General features: G+C 35.1%; 1 protein-coding gene across 1 annotated transcript in view; it reads left to right on the top strand.

Moving 5' to 3' along the window:
• The window catches only part of SNX13 (sorting nexin 13), a 66,812-nt gene extending 43,335 nt beyond the window's left edge, over window positions 1-23,477 (top strand). Inside the window, 11 exon segments of the mRNA XM_086614224.1 lie at window positions 152-189; window positions 4,159-4,228; window positions 6,868-7,040; window positions 9,767-9,874; window positions 10,777-10,887; window positions 12,060-12,221; window positions 13,419-13,490; window positions 15,989-16,134; window positions 17,924-17,992; window positions 19,447-19,559; window positions 19,946-23,477. Of these exon segments, the coding sequence (XP_086470350.1) occupies window positions 152-189; window positions 4,159-4,228; window positions 6,868-7,040; window positions 9,767-9,874; window positions 10,777-10,887; window positions 12,060-12,221; window positions 13,419-13,490; window positions 15,989-16,134; window positions 17,924-17,992; window positions 19,447-19,559; window positions 19,946-20,193 (1,310 nt within the window). The 3' untranslated portion in view covers window positions 20,194-23,477.
• Window positions 23,478-24,135: the final 658 nt, after the last annotated feature.

Raw genomic sequence — 24,135 nt, 5'->3', positions numbered from 1 at the left:
GGAAACTTGAAGTACTTATATGTTGGGCAGAACATTTTGCCCAATGCCACATTTGTCCATTATTTTCCATTTTTATTTCTTGTCTGTGGCTCTCCATTGGAGAAAAATCTTCTAACCTATTTTTTCCTTTTCCCTTCCTCACTGGTCCCAGAATCTTTTAATGGGTCTCCTACTGGCAGCATAAATCTGGTAAGTGCTTGGATTTTTTTTTAAATTATTATTATTATTTCTTCCCAAGAGTATGGAGTTATAAAATAGTTTAAATTATGTACATTTGAGGTTTTAGTTCATTGCAGTTTAATTTCTTTAAAAGTTCTTGAATCAAATTGAAACACATATAAGGTATCAATCTCTAAGATAAAACCATCCCTTTTGTACTTTCCCCTGTGTTTAATGAAATTTCTCATTGTTTCTCACAATCACAGTAATAATCTATAGTTAATTTATGCTAAGCATACTTTGGAGTTGGGTAATTATAGATGAAAACAAATCCTTTGAAATCTTGAAGGATTACATTCAAATACTGTAAATGAGGTATTTAATTAGATTTTTATAGGAAGATTTTTTTTATTAGGGCTTGACTTGGAAACATAAAAGTATCTGGAGTTTATCTATTCAAAATCTTTGTTTTCTAATCTGACCAATTTCAAGTTCAATTTCTGATATATTTTTTAAGCAATTCTTGACTGAATCAGTTTGTCAGAACCTTTTCTTTGTTACATGAATGTACCTAAATATATGCTTCTGTGTGTACAATTGTTTGCATATGTGCGAATACAACTGTATACTTCTATCAGACTTTTTCCAAGTAATCTGAATTTAATGTGTTTTAAACTGAAAATCAAGTCACAGTTATTCAAAATTTTTATGATTTTTCCTTTTTAATGTATTTCCTCTCCACCCTCTTACTTGCTTCTTCAGACTACATGTAGCTGAGCCACAAGATACGCAAAGTTCAATTGTACGTAGGAGAGTATTTTTCCAAATCTTTTAGTTTTAGAAAGGTTTGCAGTCTGCATGCACTTTTCCTGGCTTATGTGATTCATAGGCCTGTCTGATTCATGGAAGATGCTGTAGCTCCTTAAAGAGTTCCAGTGCATTGGTTAGATCATGCTTGCAAGCAGACGAGTAGAGTTTATTCTGTAAAGGAATACATTTAATGTAAATGTCAATGTGTTTCCCTGTGGGGGTTGTTTGTTTGTGGGATTTGTTTGCTTTGGTATTTTTCTAAACTGGAATTTGTTTTCCTATTGTTTTCCTCTTGTTTACATTTTTTAAATACAAAGAAAAGGGAAAGTGGTCAGCTGATACAATTTACACAAACTCCTGCTAGATACAGAAAGAAAACTTAATTTATCCATATTTTTTATAAATTTACATAAAATTCTAGTAACGTTTTACAAGAGATTCTTTTAATTGGCCAATCTTTTAAAATGTCTCAAGTACTTTTTGTAACAATCTTTTGACATAAAGTCGCATTTTATAATTGAGAATTTGCCATTGCAGTGGCTCGTCTGGCTAGTGGTTATCTGCTGCTTAGTTTCACGTCACCTTTCCAAACTAAGCGAGAAAGTCTTAAAACCTTCATCAAGCACTGTACTTTTAGCTAATGACAGTTCATTAAATAAGATGGAATTGTGGTGTGATGTTTTTGCCTTTTAATTAACTTTTCAAATATATTAGTGCATATTAAATACAAATTGCCCGTTGTATTATCTGTTTCAGCCATTTCAGTTACTTGTATTAATTGTTGCTGTATGATGCCTTGCCGTAGCAGTTGAGTGTTTCCATTATAAAATACATCGCCTGCAGTTCATAATTTCAATGTAAGAATGCATTTTAGGATTACGTGGAAGAGGGGCTCAAAACTCTTTGGAGGAAGAGTTATTTTCCAAAAATACCTTCTTAATTTCTGCATTTTAATTTGAGACATTAGTCTACTATATTAAACCAGTAGGACGTATTTTGAGGGTATGAAACCATTGTAGGATATTTATAGACTCTTGTAGATTTCATCCAAGTGACATAATGTGAGCTTTACATACTGCTTTTGCACTGAGTAAATAAAAGGAGTTACACAGGTGTTACGTTTACAAGACCTTGAATGGCAGCGGAAAGAGCTGGGTTGAACTTCTGGCAGTCATGAGTATATGTCAGTCTGAACCTCGTGCAGTGATCATGAAGAAAACGAAACTGTTAACGGTGGCAGTGAAGGGAGGCAGGAATAACAGTAGCTTAATATCAGTGTTTCATAGCAAACAAAATATTAGAGCAGTTAATTATTACTTGTCTTCTTTAATAATTTCCTTTCCATCATACTGTTAAACAAATCCTAGAGCTCTCAGAATATCAAGCGCTTATCCAAGATTCCACAAATTCCTGCTGTTCTTCAGTCTCATGTGATATTCTGCTCTTAAATTTGGACACTGCAGTGTAGAGTACACCTTACGGGGTTATTGCTGTCCAAGGGTGACTTGGTTAGGAACGGACCAGGTCAGAGAAAGTCTAGCCTATATCCAACAATGACCAAAAGCAAGTGTCTGATGAAGATTATGGGCACAGTCCACTTACAGTGGTGCTTTACGAGAATACTCTCCAGCATCCAGTAACTTAGAGATATTTTTGCATGAATTCGTCAGTTCTACCATTGAACAGATACAGACTTTTATCACTATAACATGCAGTGGCAGAACAGATTTCCCAAAGGGACTCTTCTTTCTTCTACTTTTTTTTAAATCTGGGACTTTTGTACTGGAAGGCTACAATCTGTTATCGTAAGATATTTAAGAGGTTCCTCACTGCAGTACATGTTAAAGCATAGTAAGTGTGTTTAGACCTTTTTAGCGATGCTATTTATTCAGTATCTAGACTTTACAATAGAAACATTATTTCCCTCATCTTCCATAGTGGATATTTAGGCAGATCGAGGTGGCTGAGGCAGAGAAGAGACGTTCCCACTAGAGAGCTTGAGAAGGAAGGAGTGGAGTATTATGTTGGAATGTCGAGAATCTTTATCATTAAAGATTCAGATGAGAAGGGGCAAGAGGAGAGTCTTTAAATAATTTACGTTTTCAAGTCCAACCTATCTTTTGATTGTAATCACATAGGATTGGCTTATATTTAAAGAAACAGAGGAGTTTAGAAACTTGATTGGCTTATATTGAGATTTTAATTTGACACAGGTTTGGCACTGCTTCCCAGTAAGTCCAATTCTAGTTAACTTTTTGTGGCAGCTCACTATTAAACTGGCTTGGTTAAATTATAAAAGGTAGCTGATAGCTGCATATTGATTCTGAATATGTATCTTTGAAGAGTTTTAGAATTTGGGTGTAAAATACATAAAGTATGTGGGATCCCAGTGCCTATGAGTTCTTCTTAAGTAGCACCATCTTTTTTTTTAACCTAGTAATTTAAGATTAGGATCACACTTGTAGTGGCCTATGTTCTATTTCTTTCAGTTATGTATCCAAGTTTTTCACCCAACAGTCTTGCAGAGCTTTATTATGTTAAATCTTAGTAGTCAGATGTATTACTCTTAAGTAATTGCAGAGCTTCTTTAAAAGATCTATTAGGCTTCTTTTGATCACAGTAATTACTGAATATGGAGACAGGGCATGAGTCAGCCCCGTCATTTTTTACGAGGTAAAACGTTTCTGAGAAAAGTGTTTGCTTTTTTTACATGCAGCAGAGAAGTTATTCAAGTTTTACCGCACTGTAACTTGTGTAGTGTTTTACGTCAGTTAAAAGAAAACGGAATGGTATAAAGATAATACAAAAGATTTGTTATACAACATCTGTATCTCTGCAGTTGTGTCGGGTTTGTTTGGTTTTTTTTAATGCTCAGTAAAAGACTATTTTTACTTGTATTTCTATTAGAGTTAAGATATGAAATGTGGCAAATATGTTAGAGGGATCACAAAACTGTGTGGAACTGGTAAGAGAAATGAAGGGCCCTACGCTCTGTGTAAAGGGAAGGCTGGGAAGGCTTTAATAACCAGGTAATACAAATACTTGCATCGTTACAGTGCATTAAGCTATTCTATTAGTGTAGTGAACTGAAAGTTTGAAAATAGTAATAGATTAATCAAAAAGCATCTCTCAAATGCTTATTGTCTCTTGCCCATTTCTTCCTTCCCCTGTCTCTTCTCCACCCTGCAGTCCTTAGATGACCTTTCAAATGTCCCTTCTGATGAGACATTTCAACTCCATGCATACATCTCAGATACTGGTAAGTGAATCTGTTATGATGGCTACTTACTTCTTTTCCGCCATTTATTTTGAGTTTTTCAGTATTACAGGCCCTTGAAATCCTAATCCTTTCATTTCTATAAAGTCGTAAAACATTTGAATTCATATTTCCCATGAAGTCCTTGTAATGGAAATCCTTACAGATTTGGTGCTGTAGGTTGTATATTATATATCTATACTTAAAATCTGATCTAAATTTTGTTGTGGGGTTTTTTTTTTCTCTCTCTGGAAGATCATTCATTAAACTTAGTATTGAGTAGCATTTATTTTAACAGTTATTTAAAGAATGAATTCTGAAAGCCATCTCTTCTTTTTCTGGTCACACAATTCTCATTCTTGACTGCTTACTTCTATTGCTATAATATTTTTCCCTATTTTTTGTGCTTCCTTATTGACTTAGCTTAATTTAAAGTAGTGACTTCAGTCTTTACACTAGTCGCGTTTTTTGTTATCTTTTGAAAAAAATCGCCTAGTAATAAATTAAGAATTTTTATTATGTGAGAGTAAATAATGAAAACTTCTTAGGTATTATTTGCAAATATTCTAGTTAGATGAGATTGTGCTGGGTAATTAAATCATTAATTGATCTTCAGATACTTTTTTTAGTGGATTTTACTATGTAATAGACTAATATCTATGCATTTAATATAGCAGACACATGAGCTGTGAGCAAGAATTCAACTACTTGACATCTTAATTAAACTCTGTTACTCCAACCTAGTGTGAGAGCATGGTGCAATCCAAGTCTCATGTAGTCATGTAGTAATTTAAAAATTCAGTATCACAATTTTACTTTAAAATGATATGTGATACTTTTTTTGATCTCAGAAAAAAGGTAAACTTAAAATCACACAAATTATGTTAAATTTATAATCTTGATGGCAACGTGTATTGATAACTATTAGCTTATCTCTGTGAATCTGTAATACTCCAGTTGAACTAGGGGATATGTACAGGTTCATGTTGTAAGATAGGATTAAACTGGATGTCTTCTTCCTCTTCACCTCATGTTTCAACAAGAAATACAAGTTCCTGCTTTCTGAATGCTACAGGCAGTAGGTGCATCTTGCATCTGTGTGCAGACTCTTTTCCTCAGCTGAGTACTACCCTTTACTGTGCTTGTGGGGTGCATACAAGATCTTTTCCTTACTCTTTGAGGATTCGCCTTTCTTCTGTTGCAAAATAAATGCTGATGAAGAGGTTATGACATAAGGGGTGGTGGGGACAACACCTTTCTTTTTCTGCCACTTCTGTTCTGAAGCGATTACTCCTAAAGTGCAGCTCAGCAGTGGCCCTGAGATGTGGTCTGTTGGCTGCACAGCAGAGTGGTCGATGTGAGTTTAGAGGGTAGGGCTTGCTGAGCATCTGTGGGGCTGGGGTTCACCGGCTCCATTCTCTGGACAGTCTTCTGGCAGCATCCTGACTGCCCACTCTTTTCTCTTGGGGTTTGGCACTCAAATTCTTCTTGGCAAAGAAAAGACGCTCCATGCCTACTGTGCACCTTGCCAGTGAGTAATTCTTACATTGTCAGCAGCTAACCCTGTCCTAGATGTGTTCTCTGGATGCTTAGACCTTGACATTAGAATAGAGATATAATAGAGACAAGTCAAGGCTGGAAGCACAACAGAGGTTGGAGCTGATGATTTGTCAGTACAAGTGTATTTTTATGGAGCATGAGTGCATTGAAAAACTCACAGAATTTGATTTAAAAGTATTTTCATCTAGCCACTGGAAAATTGTGATCACTGCGTATTGGTTCAATACTTAAAAGATACAACATGTTACCAGTTTAAACAATGTGCAGTGTAAACAATATTGGTTCTAGTTATTCTGTAGATGTGATGAAAGTTTTTGAAACAAACTCTGTACTGGGAGAATTCTGTGATGGAGGAATGTCCAAGGCATCTTAAATACTCAGTGGAGAACAAAAGGATGTTTGCTTCTGTTTAAGATAGCTGTCTGTGTTCGTTCCATTTGTAAATTGACTTCTCCATGAAACATGTGCGTGCGCCTGTGCTTACGCACACAATGCACTGTAGATACAAACACACACATACAGAATACATACGTGTGTATATGTAGTTTCTGTTGACTTAAATAGTGGGGAGTTATTTTCTATCTTACAGTTAATAATGATCGGCTGATGTTAGTAACAAAACCTAATGGTTGCAGCTTCCTAGCACTGTCTTGTATTTGCAGATTTTTTTTTTTATGGAAAAACTTTTGCAATATGATTAGAGTACTTCGCAGACTGGAATTTCTTCTGGTTTCACAGTTGTCTTTCACTTCAGCTTGAGTTCTTTAGGTCAAAATTATTTTTTATAAGATCTGTTCACTGTTCTTAAAAGTTGAAACCTTTTCTGTTCTTTGTTTTGCATGTCAGTGAAACTTGTCTAACTTCAAGGCTGCTTAATCTCTCTGTTTAACTTTACATAGTAACTTTCTAGAGGGTATCACTCGTACAGTGTTTTGGATAAAGGGATGGCTTACTCTTCTGCTTTGCATGTCCATTTTTGTGTCTCAAGTCTGTCATTTCAGACATTTCTTCACTTCACGTTTGTGTCCTTTCGTCTTCCTCCTTTGTTTGTTCCTTTTTTGTTTTTGTTTTTAAACTACTAGTCTATGCTGACTGTGACCCATATGCTGTGGCAGGAGTGTGTAATGACCATGGCAAGACGTACGCACTGTATGCTATCACAGTCCATCGGCGAAATCCAAACAGCGAAGAGACATGGAAGACATATCGACGCTATAGTGACTTCCATGACTTTCACATGAGGATCACTGAGCAGGTAATTAATCTCATAAAAGTCTTTTATGATTTCTTTGAAAGGTGCTTTTTCTGTGTGATGGTATGGCATGAGCATTGACTTTCTCAAAGTGACTTAAATGTGGAGTTACGGCACTATGTTATCTTTCATTAAAGTGTACTTTTTTTACTGTTTATATCATACGTTATTTGTACTGAGCAGTTTACAAGTGCACATTTAGATAGTTTAGTGCCCGATATAACTTCTCTAACAAAAGGAAATGGAACTTAGAAGGCTTCCCCCCCACCTTCCTCTTTGCTTAATCTTGCTTTAAAATGTTTGTATGGAAGTGCTATTGGTCTTGAACAGTGACGTATTTCATTTGTTGTATTTGTCACAGAGATTAAGAAAGAAAAACTGAGCTTGGGAAATGGGTATTTAGATTTAAAGTGAAATGTTAAGGATTGGTGGGATCTCAAAAGGGACAGGTGTTGGCAGTTCAGTGTACTGCTAGACAATCTGCCTTTTATTGCTTTACTCGTATTCTCAGACTCTTACCCTCCTAAAATGAAAGAAGAAAAAGAGAGACTTATAATTCACCAGCTGGTACAAAGTAGAACCTGCTGACATGAAAAAGTGTTGAAAATTCAGTGCTTTTAAAAGAGGAGAGTGAGATGCTTTTAAACCAAGCCTTTGGAGAAGTCAGGTTTGACTGCATAACCTTTGAACTAGTGAGAAGTGTTGGATTGTATCCCTTTACTCTGTTGCTAGTAGAGAGGTATAGAGAACAAATCTCGTGCGGGTAGGTTAGTATTGTAAAGTCCCAACAGTAGTGAAAATGGAAAAGGCTTTACTAAAAGAGCAAATATCATGTTGAAAATTTATATTCATTATAAACAAAGTCTTATTTTCCTTTGAATTTCTGATTATCTTAGTGTGCTGTCAATAAATTTGAAATACTAGGGGTTTTACTCTTCTTCAAACTGTTTGGTTTTGTTTGCTTTTTTTTAAATTATGTCACTGTTTTGAAGAATCCCTGACCAGTTGAAACAAGTATGAGTACCCGCATCTTATAGTGAGTTAATGTTCTGCTGATATGGGGCAATCATTTAAAACTGACCTAGCAGTAAATGACTAGAAAAAAATGGCAGAAGCAAAAATTTTCAAAATAGGAAAGTTCAGAAATTTTCTATTGCTAAATGTGAGTTTGTTGGATTTGCAAAGAATGGATACCTTATCCTAGAACACTAAGATTGCAAGGAAGTAAAGAAATTCCTGTGCTTAATTGTAGCACCTCAAAAGCTCCCAATAATTCTGCTTTGTTTTGACAATAAAATAGACGTTCCTACTGAGTTTTCAGGCATAGGAATGTCACTGATACACTGAACACCCTTCTTGTGTGCTTGTCTGATATATTTTTGTTGACATTAAGGTGAAAGTTAGAATCTTTTATTTAGAATTGATAGGAGGGGCAGGGATTATTTTTTACGTTTTTCAGAGAAAATAGGTACTTGATCCAAAATGGAATTGAAGTTAGCTGTGTATAGTATCTGTACAAGCTTTTTTCCTTGAAGTACTGAATAGATTCACACCAGTTTCTTTAGTCAGTAATGCAATAAATCTAATTTGAAGTCGATATCTATATTTAAAATAAAGGCTGTTCTTTGCTTACATTGCTTATGTTTAGATACAAGTATCCAAATAAAAACTAGACCTTCTTCTGTTCAGTTATTTTCTCATGTGGCCTATTTGCAAGAGAATGGGATTTGTAAAGTTGGAAATAGTTATTCTTTGGTGCTTCCTACAGGCCATAAATGTTATAGGAACTTTGTGACTTTCCAAAGTTTTACGATGTCTTTGCAAAAAGATACTTTGCAGGGCCTGAATGGGATCAATATTTCATTAAATGTGTCATTTTCTGTTCTTCTCTGGAGAGAAAAGGACACGGCCTCTTTCCTGTTTGTTTCTTAAAGCCTAGATACTATACTTTTCTCTCTGTACCGCTTTAAGAATATTATTTATTATTTACAGGAAGCCTGGATTCTATCTGTGGATAGTCCTGATTCTTTGAGTTTTATTCTTGTCACTTTTTTTATTTTTGTGCATTGTAGCAAATATGTTAGGGCTCTTCTTTCCCTGCTGCTTCCCTGGAACATCAATTCTTTCTGTAAAACTGGAACAGTGGAAGACATGTCAGCCAATGCCAATCACTGTTATTACCTGAAGAAAAGGCAAAGATGATGGCATATCAAGCGTGGTATGATAACCTACGAGTAAACTGAGGGCTGCCATCCACTCCAAGGATAAAAACTTAATCATTTCCTTAGTAGGTTTGATTAGGAGAGGAAAAGGGAAGATGTTTTGGAAACATTTGCAAGTTTTCTTGAGCCTCATAACCTTACTAACTTCTCCCCAAATAATAAAGATAAATATTCAGCCTAAACCTTTTTTGAGCAGATGTGATGACAGGAGTAATTTGCACACTATACTAATCTGCATTTCAAAAGTGAGTATCGTGTGTGTTCAGAAATTAAATTTTGTCATTGACAGTCTCCTGAGAATTTTCGTGCATTTGTTCTTGACAGTATACGTTTTGTTTTGGCATCTCCAAGGAATCTGAGTTCCAGGCTTGATGCAGAAATTATTTGTCAGGTGATGTATGATAGATAAGAATAGGTGAATATAATGACCTCTATAATTTCTTAGCTTGTATGGTGATTCGAAAATCTTTTGAAAACAGAACAAAAAAAAACTTCTCTTTTTTCTAGTTTGAAAACCTCGCAAGTATACTGAAACTTCCTGGCAAAAAGACATTTAACAACATGGACAGAGAATTTTTGGAAAAAAGGAAAAAAGATTTAAATGCATATTTGCAGGTAGGCTGTTAATTTTTTTTGGTTGTGTTCTTGGTTGGAATTCTTTTTTTCTGAGGTATAAAATTTGCTAGCCTGAAGTTGTTGTACAACTGTTGTAGGTGGCATACAATCCTAAATACTATACTGTAAGAACTTAATATTATCTAATAAGTTTGCCTTTTCTTTACTATTTTGTTTTATTCTCAGCCCGTTCTCTCTCAGCTCCTCTGAGCTGGTGAGCTTTCAGTTGTGCTGATTTTAAGCTCTATGTCACTTAACTTTCTTCTGTTACACTCATGTTTGTGGTTACTTTCTCTTGTGCTGTTGCATAAGGATTGCTCTGGCACCCACTCTGGCAGTGTAGCACAACCACACAGCTTCTCTGTTCAGATAAGGCCTCTATCAGCCCAACTAAAGGAATTCATTTTTTTTAAGTCATAGAGACTTTCTGATCATTTAGCACTAAAATGTGTTGACCAACTCAATGAACATATTAACATATGATACTAAAATAAGATATTAACAATATATAATGAAGTGAAATTTGATTCTTCTGTTCAGAGTGCTAATGTATTTTCCTTTGAGATGTGTGCCCCATTTTTAATAGCAATATTTTTTTCAGTCACAGCTATTATGTTGGGGTTTTTTTTGAGTTTTAGAAGCAGTTCAAGTAGTCATAAACGTGTATATTTTTCTGTGAGATGCTCTAGTTAATGTACTAGTTAAAATTACAGGAATTGCCAATTAGCACATTGTTTTGATCTTGAGAATAGCCTAATGTTGGAATAAAATTTAGAGAATGAATGAGAAAATACATTGCAAGACGTAATGTCTTTGTGCATGGTAAACTTTTACTAGGCTGAATGGTATGGCCTTTTTCGTTATTTATTAAAAAGCACCTTTTAAAAAATTATTTTATTCAGCTTTTGTTAAATCCCGAGGTGATGAAAGCTTCTCCAGCATTAGCCCATTATGTGTATGACTTCCTGGAGAATAAAGCCTACAGCAAAGGGAAGGGGGATTTTGCACGGAAGGTAAGAGTGTTTTGCACTGTCAAGGGAACTTTGATACTTTGTGAGTGGCAAAATACCCGAGGACATATGGAACAGAAAATTTACTGGGTTTACAACAAGTAAATTTATTTGTATGGTAAGGAAATAAAATTTTCAAATCAGACACAGTGTATTGCACCAAGACTACTTTAAAACTGTGTTTATTGCAAATTGCTTTGTCAGATATCTGTGATTTTTTTTTTTGTAGTCTTGTTCCTTCCAATTTCTTTTTTCAGTTCTTTACTCTGTATTTGCTGCTGTTACCATGCTCTCCACTCTTCAGCCCAAAAGGTGAAATGCATTTCCCTTCAAAAGCAGCTGTTTGTATTTAGCCATTGTAACCATTCAGTCATTGGTCAAATTTGAAGCTCTGAGCTGTGCATCCTTTTTGTTAAGCCACCAGAACTCTCTTCAGACAAGTGATTCTTTGTTCAGTTGACCAGTTTGGGCATCTGCTTTGCAAATATAGCTATTTCTATACTTTTAGAGATTTTGATACAAAAAAACATCTGCAAGTGTATTGTCACTTCAGGTTGTTGTTCCTTAAATATTTAACAGTGAAACAGTTAAATATTTATCAAGATTTATGTAATGACTAAGATTTGATTTCCTGCTTACCAGGTTCTTCATAAACTTACTTTTTTAAAGGCATCACATGCCTATTTGTGCCTCTGTTGGAACTGAATTTAGAGGAAATACTGAAAGAAAAATTGTAACAGTTTCTATAGAACTACTTTGTTTTTAATTATAATTGCCACCATGTTAAAGCTTATTACTCCAGTGCTGTTTAAAAGATGAAGAGTTGAAAGCAGTAGTGAAACATCTGGTAGGAGGAAGCTTGGAAGGGAGAAATGGCATTGAATGGAGAAGAAAAGGAAAATAAATTCAAGATAAGAAAAGCTGAGGAATGGGAAATGGAAATAACTCAGGAAAAAGATCTGTTGAAAGATGTAAATAGCTACAGTAGGGCTGTAAGGAACAAGAAATATATATGAAAGTGAAGCTAAAACTTGATTGTGCATTCTGTAATGAAGTTAAGCAATTTGAGTTGTTATATTATTGTTCCTCGAAACTGTGTGATACTTCTCATAGTGTATTAATATACTGGTGTCCTCATAGATTATACAATTCTGGTTAAACATCTTCCCCTTCAGATGGACACATTTGTAAACCCACTGCGTAACTCTATGAGAAATGTATCAAATGCAGTCAAGTCTCTCCCTGACAGCCTGGCAGAGGGAATGACTAAAATGTCAGACAACATGGGTAGAATGTCAGAGAGATTGGGACAAGACATAAAGCAATCATTTTTCAAGGTAAGAAAATATTTGGTAGTTAATACATACTAGTGAATGAATAGGAGATTAGCTATCGACTCCCCTAAACTTCTATTGTCTACTGTAATGAAGAATCAAGTCATTAGACAGGAAAGCAATCTGGTTTTTCCCTACACGCTTTTAATAAGGTTCAGCAGTCGTCATACTACAAACATGGAGTTCTCTTTGCTGTTAAGTAAAACGTTTTAAGATGGCATCTACAGACCGTTACAGTGCTCCTTCTGCACATAATTTGGTGCAGCAACTTGAGAAGAGTATGAGAGTCACTGATGTACTTACTTTTTTACCAACCATTCTCATAAAGCTAGTTTGCTGCATCTGCTGCTTTCATTAGGAAAAAACACATGTATTTTAAAACTTAAAATAAGGAGATGGCCTCTTTTCTGCTTATTCTTTGCTGAATTCTGGTTTTAATTAAATTTTCTTTCTATCTTTCCTGCCATCTTTCCTCATCTCTTACATTCCTAAAATATAATACCTTAGAGGTAGGGAATGGTAGCGTAGCATGACATGTTATCTAGAAGTCCTGTGAAAGTAGCAATCTTCCCAACATGTCCGTCTTACCTTCCTTTCCCTTACCTTACCTTCCTTTCCCTTATCTCCTCATCTTCCTGTGTGTAGCTGTAAGGTCTGTGACCAGGGATTGTTCCATTTTGTGTTACCAAAACAGTTATATGTGGCAGATGTTGAACAGCAACTGAGATGAGTTAACCCTTAAACCATGAAAGCGAATAATAAATCTGTGGTGTGGGCTTTTTTTTGTGTTTTTTTTTATTTTTTTTTTTTCCATTACTTGTGAGAGAAAATAACTGGATATGAACTTTCTCATGCTGGTAACTTCCCTGATGTATGGCTAAAAATACATCTGCAGTTATACTCACTGGGAAGTCTGTGACTAGGCAGGATTTAAGATCAAGAGGAAGTATCAGAAGAAATATCAGTCCCATATGAATTTAGATGTTTTTCAGTTGAAGCATTAGACACTTGAGAAAATGTATATAGATTGTCTTAAAGGTATTGGTAACTTTGATAGCTGTAGGAGAATACCCACAGGCTTGACTTGTTGTAAGATAAAAGAACTACTGTATATTTATCTGTGGTAGTATGCAACTGACTTTTGACCCAATGTTCTAAAGTATTTTTTTCCTTCATAAACAATACCTTTTTTCATTGTAGGTGCCTCCTTTGATACAGAAAACCTATTCAGATCCTGACCATTGCCGTGTTGCAGCACCAATTGATGACAATGTGAGTCTGACATTTGTTCTTTCAAAGTTGACTCCTCTAAAATCAAATTAATAAATTACTTATTTTATGTTAAACTATGTATTTATTATTTTCTGATATTATACCAGGTACTTATAAAACAGTTCTTAAGTTCTTTTTAAAAAGAAACTTACATGCTTCCTTCTAGAATTAATGTCTTTGTTAGGACTAAAACGGTTTGCACAACAGTGGAATAACTTACAGCGTACATGCTACTGTGTTTTGTGAGTCAGGGGCCTGTTGTTTTTTTTTCCCCCCTCTTTCCTCCTGTTAAAAGATAGTGTGGTGCCAGACTGTTAGCATCATTCCAGTTGACATTTTAAGAATTCTGATTTTTGATGGAACCTTCTACGGGGCGTTTGTTTAATGGATCAGAAATAGTTTGCTATTATTTTTATGGAAAAAACCTCCAGAATACATTCCTAAATGATAAACTTTTAGTATGCAGCTACCTAAAAATATATAAAATAGTAATATTATAAACTCGGAAGCGAAGTTTAAGCTCTTGACATTATCACAAGCTATGGTATTTTGCTATTGTTTGCATTGAAACATTGATCATACATATGAAAACAATTGGAAAAACCTTTTATCTTTAAGTAGGACAGAAAGGCCATAAGATTGCCAGTGATTATATGCGATTTGCTTTGGTCATAACTCTGCACCTGTTCTGCCCTTCATGTTCCAGATTTTTTGATCAGATCAAAGATTTCCAGTTTGTCTTCCTGTGCATAACTGCTATGATGGCTTGGTAGATGTATTTTGCTCAAATAACATAGCCTTGAGTTCTTCTGGGTTTTATTTTCCCCCATTATTTTTCACTATATTAAACTGTATCTAAATTTGTAATTACAAGTGTATATTTTTGATACTTCTGAGCCTTCTGTTCTGCACAGGCAAAACAAAATAATATCGTTCAAGTATATGAGCAACTTCTCTGCAAATATTTCATTGATCTTCTGTTAAATGAATAGAAGCTACAATTCTTGATAGCTTCTAATTTAACATACCAAGTGTTTCTGAAAGGCAGATTTCAGATGTTTTAAAACCTTTCAACTCTCAACTGGTCTTTTAAGTAGTCAATAAATTAGACTAAAAATATGGCAGTTTGAATGGAATTTTACTTTCCTTGTTTCTGAAACATGGAGAAGCAGTACTGTAAAAGTCAGGCATGGATCTATAGAATTCCCAACTGAAAGATGAATCTGTGTTTCAGTTCTATATGAAGATGTACTTGTGTAGTCCACTAAAAAAAAGGTCCACATAGCTGTGAGATCTTGCTACTTCTTCCAGTTTAGGATTAACAATATAATGCAAACTACTACTTTTGTAGGTAGAGCTGTATCGGATTTAAAATACAAAACAAAATTCTGTATACTATGCTTAGAATGTATAAGTCCTTATAAAAATAAAACCCAGAGAAAGTGCATTCAGTCTTCCAATAAATTGTGCTGAAGATATAGTAAGATTTTAATTTTAACTTCCTATTTTATAAAGTTTTAATAATAAATACAAATTTTAAATAATGAATCAAAGTCAATTTGATTTGTTGTATTTGAGATAAATGTTTGTAGTCTCTTGTGCAATACAACTGTGACTCCGAATGCTAGCTTTTTATGCAGTAGTTGAACAATACGTAGGCTTGTATTCTGGCATATAAGATGAACATGAGAAGCTGCTGTTATTTCTGTAAGAGAAATATTAATAACAGTTAAGATGAAAATATAATACTTTAATACTACAGAATTTAGTAAACTCAAATTTTAATATTTGAAAAAATGCTGACAGTTACTGCAAGTGTACACCATCCATCTTGAAAAACTTATACATGAATCTGAAACTTTAAAAACTTCTATTATATCCTCTGTTTTAGGATTTCTATAAAAGTTGGGTTTTGTAAGCCGATTTGTGTAACTTCTTCTATTAAATAGTAAAATGATGGTGCTTTTCTTAATCTACAAGCATAAAAGCACTCAATAGCCATGCAGATTGGAATGATATCTAAATAAAAGGTAGTTCATTGCAGTGAAGTGTCATTGTTCTCAAGAGGTTCTGAATTTGGTGCAGTGCAACCTTAAGAAAAAGATGCCAAAGAAAAGCTCCTTCCAGAGTTTTCATGTTAGGCAGTTGGAAGCACTACTACCAAAGGAAGAGGTCAAGTACAAGCTCTCTCTTTAGGACGTATTTATTTGTGTTACCTTTGTTCAACTTTGGTGAAATAACTGTTTCTTTTTGTCTTATTTTAAAAATTCAATGGATTTAAGCCTAGTTAATTTTTAATTCTCAATCTTTCCTTGCTATTAGTGATGTTATAGAATATTTTGGGAACATTTTTTTATTACAGTTAAACATAGAGGAGGGTGTTTCTGTCATTGTTCTGCTTATACTGAAGCATTTGACCTGTGAAGTAGCTACTAAAACGGTAGCTTTCTTGAACTGAAATAAAAGCTTACTGATTATACTTTCACTCACTTGATCAGGTGGATGACAATATTCCGCTGAGAGTAATGCTCCTCCTTATGGATGAAGTCTTTGATTTAAAGGAAAGAAATCAGTGGTTAAGAAGAAATATAAAAAATCTACTTCAGCAACTTATTAGAGCAACGTATGGTGACACAATTAATAGGTACTGCTTTTCTTATATAGTGCGATCATGTGAGTGAGACTATGTAGACTGTGTCTATAAATGTTTTTTGATATTACTAAATTACTGTGGTTTGGAACTGCATGCATCTCCCTTTGAAGAAAATAAATAGGCAAATGTGGTGTAAAATGGAAATAAAAACACAAAACATTGCTGAAAGACCAATTCCAGCAACTCTTATATTCCAGAGAACTTCCAAAAGAACTTTTGCATGTCAACAAGATTTCATGTTTCTGTAAATGTAACTTAATACTGATGGTGTCTATGCATTTTACCCTGTGTTTTACACTATACTTTTTGTTGTTAATACTATTTATTACTTTCGGCACTCTTTCTGTTTACATCTCTTTGATGCCATGAATGATATGCTGGCACTACCAAATTATGTGAACTGTACTGAGTTGCTGTGTCTAGTTTTTGCTCTCACGCTTTAAAAGATGGAGAGTGGGGAAAGGAAAGGACTGTTACGGAGTCTGTTCTGCCCCTGTCATGTTCTCTGTAAGTCACATGCCCTTTTTCATGCAAATGCAGAGCAAATTAGTGGTGCTAAAGGGATAATGTTTCTTGCCCTCAGCTTAGAAATCTACTGTTTCCAGGCTTTTCTTTCTAATAATTTGTTTCTGAAATGTAAATAAAAATACAGAACAAAATAATTTCTAGAAACAGGATTGGCACTAAATTGTCACTTTAGATTAGTGCCATGAATCAAAAACTTAATTTCTGGCAGGTGAGAAGCAGGTTCCTATTACTTTTCAGGATATTCCTCACTGTATCATTACTTTTTACCCTTCGCAAGTATATTTTTAATGTTTTCATCATCACTGTTAAACGTATAAACAGTTCTTGTGGTACCAGTACTGATTCCACCATGTAATAATAATAGCACTATGTCTTTTTCAAATAATTTCTCGTGGCCCGGTGATAATTATCTTTAGACCTGTGTTTCCAAAAACATGCTGCCCTGTTGAACAACTCTGAATACTTCTTGCTGTTTTCGGATTCTAGTATAGCCAGCTGAGTTTTGTGCACAGGCTACTGCTTTCTTATTGCAGAGATGTGTGCAGAACTATTCTACTGCTGCATTTGGAGCTATTCCGGGTGCTCACAGCTTCCGCTGTCTGACTTCGTCAGTCATACCTTGTCCTAGCAGATTCTTGGGGTTTAATGGCATTCTGCAGCAAAATTGTGTTTTCATGTTTCTTAGACGACTAAATTCGAATTATGTTTAGGGAAGTAGTCTGGGAATTATGGTGATACCCAGATGCATATATCATTTCTGTAAACATACTAGATTTGGATATTGAGCTGTGCGTATGTGTTTATGAATGAAAGTTAAAGTTTATGATCAGTCTGTATCTCATGCTAAAGATTATAATGTAACTACATACATAAGTATGATAATTTGAGATTTTTAGTAAATTCTTTGTTTAAGGAAGCCAAACTTGAAGAGTGCTCCATGAAGAGCAGTGGTTTACCAGCAGAACGTTTATCTAATGCTGATGGGAGATGCAATATCAATTTTTCAGCCTGCTTAGTCGTCGTACATTTACGCAAAAAGAAAAAGGCTTTAGCTTTAAGTGTGATCAATGAGCTTAGATTTTTATCTTGAGGATCAGTGTGTGCCTTCCTAGAGTGCAGTTTTGTAGAACCTATTTATGAAATTCGAGAAAGCTGAAATCGTGCTCTGTTTGCCCTGGAGTGTTCTTTAAGATGCTACAATTATTTGTTCTGTTTTAAATATTAAATGAGAGACTTATCGCTTTGATTTTAGAAAAATAGTTGATCACGTTGATTGGATGACATCTCCTGAGCAAGTAGCAGATGCAGTGAAACGCTTCAGGTATGTCTTTTATCGTAATTGTCAAATATGAAGTACTCGTCAATTGAGGGCTAGAGCACCTCTGCTATATAGACAGGCTGAGGAAGTTGGGGCTGTTCAGCCTGGAGAAGAGAAGGCTCCGGGGTGATCTTATCGTAGCCTTCCAGTACCTAAAGGGGGCCTACAGGAAAGCTGGAGAGGGACTTTTTATAAGGGCATGTAGTGATAGGACAAGGGGTAGTGGCTTTAAACTGAAAGAGGGCAGATTTAGATTAGGTATAAGAAAGAAATTCTTTACAATGAGGGTGGTGAGGCAGTGGAACAGGTTGCCCAGAGAAGTTGTGGATGCCCCATCCCTGGAAGTGTTCAAGGCCAGGTTGGATGAGGCTTTGGGCAACCTGGTGTAGTGGAGAGTTTCCCTGCCCATGGCAGGGGGGTTGGAACTAGGTGATCTTTGAGGTCCCTTCCAACCCTAACCATTCACTCCTTTTTACGTGTATTAAGAGAGAGAAAGTAATTGTTAAATGAAGAATATATTTGAGTTTTCTCCTCTTCCTTAAAAAGTTCTTTGTTAACCAGTCTAGAAGAGCTAGAGTATGGGTATACTTATGAATTTCATCATGTTACTGGATGAATTGTCCTGTTTACCTTGATGAAGGCATGTACAAGTCTTGCCTTAAAAGGCAAACAATTATTACTAAAAAAACCCCTAGCGCTAAGCTAGTACGTTTAACATGTGGGCAGATAAACAGAACTGAAGTACCAGTTTGAAAATGTCAAAGGCTCTGTCATTCCATTTCCTAAAAGTCTTAATGGCTTCTGCAGTATTGTTTCAAGAGCTCTCTGATCCTTGCTTTTTTTTTTTTATAGAGTGAAAGAAATAACGTAGGATAGCCTATTAGCCAAAAGATCATACTGAACGAATATTGTTATTCTTCAATAAAACCGAGTAAGAATGTGCGCATCTTACTCAGAAAATGGCATTCACTGAGGCAAAATAGCTTTTCGGATGCATGACTTTTGTGTTGGGCATTTTACTACACTGAAACTATTTCATCTCAGCTTTAGCTTGTTGATAGGTTAGCTACTATCAGACATCTAATTAAGCAATTAATAGACCTAAGCCTAGAGTCTCTCAGTGGCAATAAGGCTGCTTGGTAAAAGCAAATCGTAGATACGTTTTATGTATCTGTGGTATTTGAATGTTTTTGTTGTGTAATATTTTCTTAAAATTTTCTTTCATCTGATTCTTAAACTAAGAAAGTATATGGTAGTTACTAATAGATGGAGTATATTGTACTTCTTGCTTTTGATTTCTTTTTCACCTTTTCCATTTTCTGATGTTTGAAGTGTGTGTTAGGTTGTGTGCGAATTACCTTCTTCCATTTATTTTATGAGATAGCTTTCAGGGATTAAAAAGAGCCTTTCACTTGATAAAATTTTAATGTATTTTGACAGATTTGCTTTTGTTACAGAGATGCTTTTTGGCCCAATGGCATTTTAGCAGAGACTGTTCCACGGAGGGACAAAGCTATTAGAATGAGAACAAGAGTGGCAGGGAAGACCAAATTACTGGAGGTAATGCCAGGTGAGTGAGCCTGGGATTGAAGCCTAATAATCCTTGCCATATATTGTTACCACAGTTAATGTCAGTATTCTTGTCGATTGCTGAAATGTTGAAAAGAAATGTTGACATAGGAACTGTATTTAAATAATATTTATATTTAAATTAAATTTAATTATTAAAGCATTGAACATTTTCACATGTTCTGTGACCTTGCAAAATCATGTGTGACAGCACAAATAATTTCTGCTGTGAGAGAAGTTTTAGTTTAGCCATGTTATGTATAATAGAGGCACTGTTACTTCAAATTCCAAGCTGTGTAATTTGAAAGACTTAATATTCAGCTTAAATTTGTTTTTAACACAGAAGCAGAATTAACTTAAACTTTTGTGTAACTTTCATTTTTGTAGATGAACTGAAGCACATTATAGGTGCTGAGACAACACGGAAAGGCATTCTTCGGGTCTTTGAAATGTTCCAGCACACTCAACTGAATAAGAGAATGGTGTATGTATTTCTGGAGAGATTCCTAGAAACCTTGTTTCCACAAAATAAGTTCCATGAGCTCTTCAACAAACTGCATTCACGGTCAAAGCAGATGCAGAGGTATAAGCAGAGACTACATTCTTCTCAAGCGCCTTCCTTACAGAAGAGGTGACACTTCAAACGTATTAAGCTGGTGTATGTTTGTCCAGGAGTAATTACTTGGGCAGATTCTCTGGGGCTTCAAACTCACATGCTGTTATTTCTGCACCAGTCTTCTAGTGTCACATATTAGATTATTAATGCATCTGTAAGACCTGTGGATCTTCTCATCTTCACTTGTAATTCAACCACTACCAGAAGGGTTTATGTGTCTTAAATGATTTGGTGCGTCTTCATGCAACATTGAGAAGAATACTGGCCCAATATATAAGAATGCTGATTCCTTCCGTTCCTGAGTCGATGTTTTGCCAGCGATGAAAAGTGCCAGACTGTTCAAGTAAAGCACAACTGTGGTGATACAATGGAAGAAAAGGATGTTTTGGCACTGGGAGATGTGTGCAATGTGTGAGAATCGGGTGGAATTGTTTTACATTATGACTGTTGAGGCTCTGTAGGGCTCTTTTAACATTCCTGTAAAGGCTGAGCTAACAGGAAACGCGGTCTGTGGAACAGCAGGTTCATAGGAGAGGGGAGAAATAGTTATAGCCCCATCATAAAAGTACACTTATTCAAGAAAATTGAGGTAATGTGGCTCGTATGCCCCACTTATTTCAACTTTCATGTTTTGAAAAATAAACTAACATTAGATCTAATGGCAGTTTCAGTAAAGGCAGAGGTGCAGTAGAAATAAACCCATTATTCTGTAGCTTTAAGGGCCATGTTCTGCTCTTATGGCACCTGGCATACATTTTGCCTGTAACTTCAGTGGAGAAGGGGCATCATATTTATGTTCAATTGACGTATTTGAAGGAAGGGGGTACATGTTTCAAAGAGGAGAGACATCATGTTAGAAGATGAGGAAATTGCACTAAGACAGTTTACACACAACTCCCCATTCAAATTTGAAACTTTTTTTGGGTGTAAAAGACTGTACTACTTAATTGAAAGATTCCTTACCTTTTAGTGTATAAGCCTCATATGGAAAAATATTAGAATTAGTTGGTTTCTCGCAGGTAAAGGATTTCATTAGTCATATGCAAACACTTGGAAACTCCTGAATGCATCTCAGTGTATATATGAAAATAAAAAGGAGATAAAACTACAATATTTTTTTAAATATTTTTTTTATTTTTTGCATAGTGTAAAATTTTAATAAAAACTTGACATCAAGGCCCCACATCCATCTGTTTAGTTTCATTGATAAATTTCTGTTCAATTAAAAAGAAAATAACAACTGAATAATCCCGTTTGGCCACAGCATATCTCAGTTTGTGTTTTCTTTTTCATAGTCCCCTACTGTTTGAGCACCACTATCCAGGTGAATAGAAAGTAATCCTATAGAGTCCGTTGGCTTTGTTTTTCTGAACGCTAAACACAAGGTAAAGTACAGCTGGTGATCAAGGATCCTTACAGTAATTTGTGTCTTAATGGGAACAATGATTTTATGTGAGGGAGGAACACAGACCTTTCATGAAAGCGTTCTAAGAGCAGATAGAAGGCTCTCGGAGTACCTAGTTAAATTGACTGAAGCCTCTATATAGATCATTTTTTCTCATGGACTCTATTAATGCAATGTAGCCTTTTATCATACTACTTAATGATGATCATATTGTACTGTTAACATTCTCATACAGTATGCATGGGCTCAAGTGCACTTGTTTTGTTGGGTTTTTTTTCTTTATTGCAGAACTAAATACTGTAAATGAAATCCCTTTCTTTTATAATCCCTAGGAAGACATGTTGGTAAATATGTAAGAACCCTTCCCTCTTCCTCTCTGCAGGTTCTGTAGAAGCGTGATGATTAAGTGCTGTTGAATTTATCGAAATTCTTGAGTTCTGTGTGAAGTAATCACCATAGCCAGTTCCTATTGTTTACATGCCTGTATCTTCCTCTGATGTCAGGATGCTCAAGCAGACCTGACATCTGACTGATGAAAGATAGTTCAGCAGTTGTTTGTGGCGATATAGTAACTATATCGTTGGTCTTACCAAGTCTAATTTATGTCTTTTAAATCACTGAATATATTACAAATATGAAAGTGGAAAGTTCAAATGCTTTTTTTGTCAAATCTGCGGAACCTTTTATCGATCTGTAGGTACCATGAAAAATTTCAAGAGAACAATGATCATGTGCAAATTTGGGATTTTTTTTTTTATCTGGTACATTTCTGTACAAAAATAAAATAATATCTCTAGGAATGTGAACTGAACGTAATACACCATGTTTATCAGTAGTTTTACTTATTGAATTTATTACATATATATACCTATACACACATTTATATACCTGTGTGTGCATATGTATATATGTATTGAAGTTTTGTCTTCTGTATTTAATTACAGAATGTGGCTTCGTAATTCAGTGGTGCCTGTTGGCTGGCAAGAATAATCAGAAGGGAATATTTTTTGTTAAAAAGAGTTTGGACGTGTCTTTATTTAAATGGTTTTCCTGTTGACAATTTCAAATACCTGCTCTGCCAACCCATGCAGCCTATTATCCTGGAAAGTCTCTAAAACTGAATGTTAATATACAGCACTTAAGTGTCTGAGTGTATCTTCTGGCCTTTGGGTGCTGTGACTGGCCGCTGAAAATTGTGCCATTGTCAACAAATGCACTTGTTTTAGCCTTAATTATTTTTAAGAGAAAATGAGCAATTGAATTTTTCATTTGGTTCATCCTCAAGCTTGTGCTGCTGGTGTTTGCTAGAACTAAACAGTAAATTTTAAGTGCTACCAGAATGTGTACCAAAATAAAAATATATGAATTCCACAATCTAAATTTTAATTTTGTGCAATATTTTCATTTAATGCATGTGTATTTGAATAACTGTAAAATAAATGAATTTTTAATGTTTTGAAGTCTAGGTTGAAAATGTCTTCTCAGCTGAACAATTTTGCATTCTGTTGTTGTGTTAGTTTATTTAAGGACTTGTTTTAGAAGTCTTATTTGTTACTCCTTTGTTAATTCCCTTGTTGTCAGTGATCCTTGCTCATCTGAGCAAAGCTCATCTATTACAAGGGAAAAATCTGAAGAGCACATCTCATGAATATAGCTGTTATAAATTACTTGTGCATATCATTGTACAGTAAGTGTCAGCTGTGTGCCTAATTGTTCTATTGATGCTTTTTCCCCTCCCTTCCCCCTCCTCTTGTTTCCGTAACAAAGAATGAACATGAAGCAGGCTGCTGTGGTCGCTTCTACTGAATGGCAGAGGACTCTGAATTTTTTTTGGAGTTTGCATTTATGTTCTGTCCAATAGAAAGCTAAAAAATTACACTAATAAAGTATTAACAGGATTATTGTGAGTCTCTGTTTATTTTTAAAATAACTTTCTCCCTACCGGATACAAATGTTCCTCAAGTCTGGGGGGGGAAGGGGGGGAAATCACTAAAGATAAAAATACTGTTGTTAAGTGCTGTTTAAATAAAACAGTCATTCCTTAATATTTTTTAAGCAGTTTATAAGCTGGTTTTGCTTTTAATAAATTAATCTCTACATTTGTCTTCAACCAGTATTTGCAGAGTGTCCTGTATTTTAAAAGGACACATGCAGAAACAGTAGGGTTGTATGCTGTAGGAGTTTTTTTCTTTAATATTGTTGTGGTTTTTCACTCTTTGGCTTTTCCCCCCTGGGTTTATTTTAGCAGCAGCTGGATCTACCATGGGAGCACAATTGTTACCCTTGATATATTTATTCCAGCTGTTTCACATTCATCAAAAAGATGTCCCAGGCTACAGAGATGTTAGTTCTTTGACCCTAGGGTGAAGTGTTTACCATACCAACTTACACACTTTTGCTACAGGATATAGACACATCTCAGGAATTTCACTAGCTGCTTGTAAGTTCTTATTTGTTGAAGCTGTTATCCTAGGATAATTTAATGGTGAGAAATTCACTCTATTATAAACTTATTTTAAAAGAAGTCTTAAAAATATCTGCCATTTGCTAAGTGAG

The sequence above is a fragment of the Tauraco erythrolophus genome, chromosome 7, assembly GCF_009769465.1.
Source record: "Tauraco erythrolophus isolate bTauEry1 chromosome 7, bTauEry1.pri, whole genome shotgun sequence".
Classification (NCBI taxonomy): domain Eukaryota; kingdom Metazoa; phylum Chordata; class Aves; order Musophagiformes; family Musophagidae; genus Tauraco; species Tauraco erythrolophus.
Note: the sequence above shows the minus strand (reverse complement) of the source record. Positions and strands in the feature narration are given on the sequence as shown.